Below are 5,129 nucleotides of genomic sequence, written 5' to 3'. Positions count from 1 at the left end.
GAAAAAATCTACTTTCACAAGTTACATTGAAAACATGTGAAGTCCAGGGTCGTTTGCAATGAAAAATATATTGATAAAGCAAGTGCATTGTGTCACCTGTTAACTGGGGGCTCAAACTTAAAAACGACATACTAAAAACTTCAAACAAATCATATTCCAAACACTACTGCCCTTGACGCATGCGCAGTCCTTCTTAGAGTACATCGTTCCGGTGCGCTCTTGAATCGCAAGTTGATTGCTCGTCCTCAACCCCAGTCTACAGGCAAAAAGAAAAGGAAAATATCAGAAATAAAGTCATATTAAAAGAGATTAAAATCTGAAAGAACACGCATTTATTTTGTGCGTGCTACGTCACGACGCAGCATCAGCTGTTGACGGAGAGAAACTCCATTCAATCGGATCTTGCGGCTCTCACTCTCACTACGGACTCTCCGCTGCAACTGTGACCGTGTCTGTGCAGTCTATGGTTTAACGCACACGCTTTTTGTCGAGAGGTTCGGTAACGGAGCATATGCTGCCATGAGTGCTTTTTGTCGTCTGTTCCAGAGGGGTATGCTGTCGTGTCGTTTGTTCGGCATTCAGCCGCAGGATGTGAGCGGTGCGGCTCTCCCGGTCCGAGCAGCCAGCTCATCCAGGTATGTAAGTGCTAGCTCCCGGCTAGCTGATGCCCTCTGTCTGCCTTACGAGTAGCGTGGTGTGGAGGAGGTGCTGGGTGCAAATGACACCCCAAATGTTTCTTTAAAAACAGCCCGTTATTCAATCGTAGTATTTTGTCATCGTGTCTGATCTTTCTATCTTTAGAAACCGTTAACTTACACTATTTACTCAAATGACATTCAGGCGTCTGGTTAGCAAGAGTGTTAACCTGCAGTGGAGATATTATCATATATATTCCGGCTGTCTGCTTTATCCTATTTATTTATGTAGCTAAATTAAAACTATATTTGCTTTCATGTTTATTTAGTCCGTGGTATGCTACTTGCAAGCTACGCTATCAGTTTAGTCAACCAAGCTAACATGGTCGTTGTGTATGTAACACAACCCCCTTTTAATTTATCAAATGTTTATGAATTTTACACCGTTTTTGTTAAAACTGGTTTATAATGGAATTGTTTTAAGTTAATGCCTGTAGTATTGCGTTATACTTTATATATTTTATTTATGTTATTCAACTCAATTAAAAATCAAATAGCTTTATTGGTATGACCTTAATGACATATTATTCTTTCAGTATTATACTGAGAGGTGGGTCTATCATTTCCATCTGGGGTAGACATTTAAAAAACACCTATATATCTCCGTTCAAACAGGCCTTTTAGCACCTTCATTGCAGGGCTATCGGTTTAGCTAATGATATTATATAGTAACAACAAATACTGAATTATGCCAGTAAAGTGTTAAATGTTTTAGTTAAAACGATAAGCTGATTAATCAGTTAGTTGATCTACAAAAAATAACATTGTTTGGAGTATATTTAAAGCCATTTAACAAACAGATTGGCCAAATGTGTTATGGTTCTAGCTTCTTTAATGTGAATATTGTATGTAGTTGTGTGTTCTCCCCGTATACCCTTATGTTAACATCTACAGTGGCACATTTGAAGTCAAGGACATTTTTACCGTGCATTTTCAAATTAGAATAAATGTCCAGTCAAATGTTCTGTTTCTATATAAAAAAAACGTAAACCTGTAAAAAGCAACGTAATTGTGCACGTATGCTTACATTGTGTTGTACCAGTAGGTGGAAGCAAATCAGTTAAAATAAACAAGCAACAAGTCACTAAACAATGTTGCCAAAACCTCTTTCTGGTTGAATGGGTCTATTTAGACCTCTCCATGAAAGTTTCATAAGTTTGCAAAATTGTATAACATACATCTATTACCTAACATGATTCTCAACATTAATTGTTTTCTATCTAATCAACAAGGATGTTTTTCTTCCCCAGCCCCGTCAACTTGACCTATGATGTCTTTGATGGGAAGGGAGAGAGCACTCCCCTGGTGTTTCTGCACGGCCTTTTTGGCAGCAAATCTAACTTCCACTCAATAGCCAAGTCCTTGGTGCAGCGCACGGGTCGAAAGGTAATGCAGTGATGAAGACATCACACTTGTCTGTTGTTACACCAAAAACAGTTTCCCTTTATGGGTTTGAGTTGGTTCTCAGCAGCCTGACAATGGCCCTCTTACAAAAGCAGACAATGGAGTACACAATCAACCAGTGTGCTGCCAGTCATTTGATACAACTCTCCAGCAGTCTGTACTATGGTAATAAATACTGATAAATAATCTGCTCTTTGGCTTTCTTTAAGTATCTCTTCACCTCAGTTGCCCAATAATGTCTTTGTTTTTCCCCCTGCCTGAGCTTGAGGCTGGAGCCAAAAAAAACAGATACAGCTGACATAAAAGTTTCTTTGTTTCTGCTCTGTTGGCTTGTTTCAAGTCTCCTAATTGTCCTTTGTCCAGATAGGTGCTGACTGTAGATGCCCGTAACCACGGTAACAGCCCTCACAGCCCGGAGCTGAACTATGAAGCGATGGCCGAGGATTTGAAGCACCTCCTCGCTCAGCTTCACATTGAAAAATGCGTCCTCATCGGCCACAGCATGGGAGGAAAAACTGCCATGACGACCGCTCTGACACAGGTGAGCAGCTGGGAAATGTCACCGTGATTTAATGGTGACTCTAACAGACCTTTTTCTGGATATCTTTTGACCTTTCTCTCTCTACATTCCTGTCCTCTCTGAACTTTATAATCCTCTGTAGTTCCTGCCACACCTAGCTGTCATGTTTACTTTTTGTCATTGGTTTCCCGACTATAACATCTCTTTTCCTCCTTGTTCCGGGTTGCATAAGCTCAATTTTTACTAGCTGCCATATCAATTTTTTTATTTTTAGGGTGTATAGTTATTAATAATATTAGTACAGTACAGCACATGTGCAGATATTAAAAGAGGTGAGATAAGTAAGATGGCTCACTCCTTAGCTACATATATCAGCAGCTCTGAAAAAAAATCAGAATATGTTCAAATCTTTCTGTACACTTTACAAGCCCGACATGCCATCGTACTTTCCCCAGGTAATCCTTATTGTTAAGCCCTGGTATACTAGGCCATGACAATTGTTATAGTATAAAATAATAATACAAATGGTCATAGTATAGTATGCCATAAATCATCATACAAACTGTCATAGCATATAAGCGTTTGTCTTCAAAACATCTTAAAAAAGATATTGTATAGTATGCCATCAAGAGAAATCAGAAAAAAAGCTGTAGTATAGGAAAACTCTATTTTAAAATGTGTGTTAACCCCAATCTATGTGTCTGTTTGTAGGCTGGTTTAGTGGAGAGGCTGGTGGTGGTGGACATCAGTCCAGCCCAGACCTCCACACGCACCAACTTCCGGTATTACATCAAGGCCATGCAGGAAGTGAAGATCTCCAGCGACATCCCGCGCTCCACCGCCAGGCGGATGGCCGAGGATCAGCTGCGCAGTTTGGTCAAGGTCAGGAATCCCTTTTTGGTTTCACACTACTCATTGTTTGAAATACATAGATGGTCAATCTTTCTTTAATCAAATTATCTTGGAATGTAATCTCTGTTTAAGTGTCAATGTCATTTCCTGTATCTGATATTTTATCCTGCAGTAAATAATAACTGATTTGGCATTGCAAACTTGAAAGTGACTAGTTAATAGTCCTCCCGGTGAATGTTAGTCTAAAATGCAGGAATATTTATTCCGGCCACTTTGAGGTCAAACTCTGAACCAGTGATTATAATCAACTGTCCATCCCTCAGGAGCGCTCGGTGCGTCAGTTCCTGCTGACTAACCTGGTGGAGCAGAACGGACACTACGCCTGGAGGGTCAACCTGGAGTCCATCTCGGCGCACCTTGAGGACATCATGAGTTTCCCCAGCTTCGACACCGTTTATGATGGACCGACATTGTTTTTGGGTGGAGCCAGCTCTGCTTATATCAGGTAAAATAGACCCAGACATTTAATTTTTTGCATGAGCAGATGCATAAGCAGAGAGTACTGAAAATGCTACATATTATAGAGGTAATAGCTAAAAAGAATATGTCTAAACAACCTAGTTATTGCTCTGAGGTTTATTATATACCAGCAGATCCATATCTTTGAGCCTTGTGTTTATATTAACCTTATATTTAACTTATTCCGGATTGAAATCCCAACGATCAAACCGTTCTTGTACTCACATAATGTTTTTATATTTAGTGTTGCTGTGCAACATCTCCATCAATCAGATCTTCTTAAAGCACAAGCAGCATCAAATTGACATAACATGATGTATACATACAGGACTGTCTCAGAAAATTAGAATATTGTGATAAAGTTCTTTATTTTCTGTAATGCAATTAAAAAAAAAAAAACCTCTGCCCTCACCCTCTGATACAGTCGACGACCACAAGCACTGAAAGGTGACACGAAAAGTAGTTCGGGTCTCATTTACGTCGACACAATGGTTCCTCATAAAATCTCGTGATGTACGAAGGGGCAGACGACGTTTTCGAGTCCATACCTCTTACCTCGCTTTAAGTAAAAGGTCGTACTAGACCGTGGACGGGAAGTCGACGGTTTTGGTGTCATTGACCACTGACTGGTACCGTATGATGACAGGCTAGCCTAACCGGACCGTTTAAGGGGACTGGACTTGAGGGTATCCTGCTTATAACACCCTAACGACCTTCCTTCTTCGACTTTCTGTGGTCTGGGTTGGTTTTTAACGATTACTTCGGATGTTCCGGCGGATAACGTTCGTAGCGGACCGTAAGGTATTGTGGAGTCGTTACGGTGTCGCGACTTATACCGGCAGGTACGGGCCGGCGGTAAACTACGCGTCTAAGTTAGCCGACGTTTTCCCTAGGGTTGGTTCAATCGACCTCACGTAAATTACCTAGTAAAAAGTTTTTACAAACTAAACACAAAAAACGACAATACTTTAGAAAAAAAATGAAACCAGCATCCGTTGCCAGTAAGATTAAAAAACTCTATCCCGTAAAAACTCGAAAAGAATTCGACAGTGGACGGTATTAGGACGTTATAATTGTTATTATTTTTTCGCGAACGGTTATAAAAGTCCCAACTAAACAGTACTTAGGTCTTACGATAC

The 5,129-nt window shown here is 40.3% G+C and overlaps 1 protein-coding gene across 1 annotated transcript in view; it reads left to right on the top strand.

Moving 5' to 3' along the window:
* Window positions 1–218: 218 nt before the first annotated feature.
* Window positions 219–5,129, top strand: part of abhd11 (abhydrolase domain containing 11) — a 7,475-nt gene continuing 2,564 nt past the window's right edge. Inside the window, exons 1-5 of the mRNA XM_010786647.1 lie at window positions 219–635; window positions 1,946–2,081; window positions 2,467–2,640; window positions 3,331–3,501; window positions 3,795–3,976. Coding sequence (XP_010784949.1) covers window positions 520–635; window positions 1,946–2,081; window positions 2,467–2,640; window positions 3,331–3,501; window positions 3,795–3,976 — 779 coding nt within the window. The 5' untranslated portion in view covers window positions 219–519. The remainder of the gene's footprint in view (window positions 636–1,945; window positions 2,082–2,466; window positions 2,641–3,330; window positions 3,502–3,794; window positions 3,977–5,129) is intronic.

This window comes from Notothenia coriiceps, unplaced genomic scaffold (assembly GCF_000735185.1).
Source record: "Notothenia coriiceps isolate Sejong01 unplaced genomic scaffold, NC01 NC01_scaffold00029431, whole genome shotgun sequence".
Taxonomy (NCBI): Eukaryota; Metazoa; Chordata; class Actinopteri; order Perciformes; family Nototheniidae; genus Notothenia; species Notothenia coriiceps.
The sequence above is the reverse complement of the archived record's forward strand: the minus strand, read 5'-3'. Positions and strand labels throughout refer to the sequence as shown.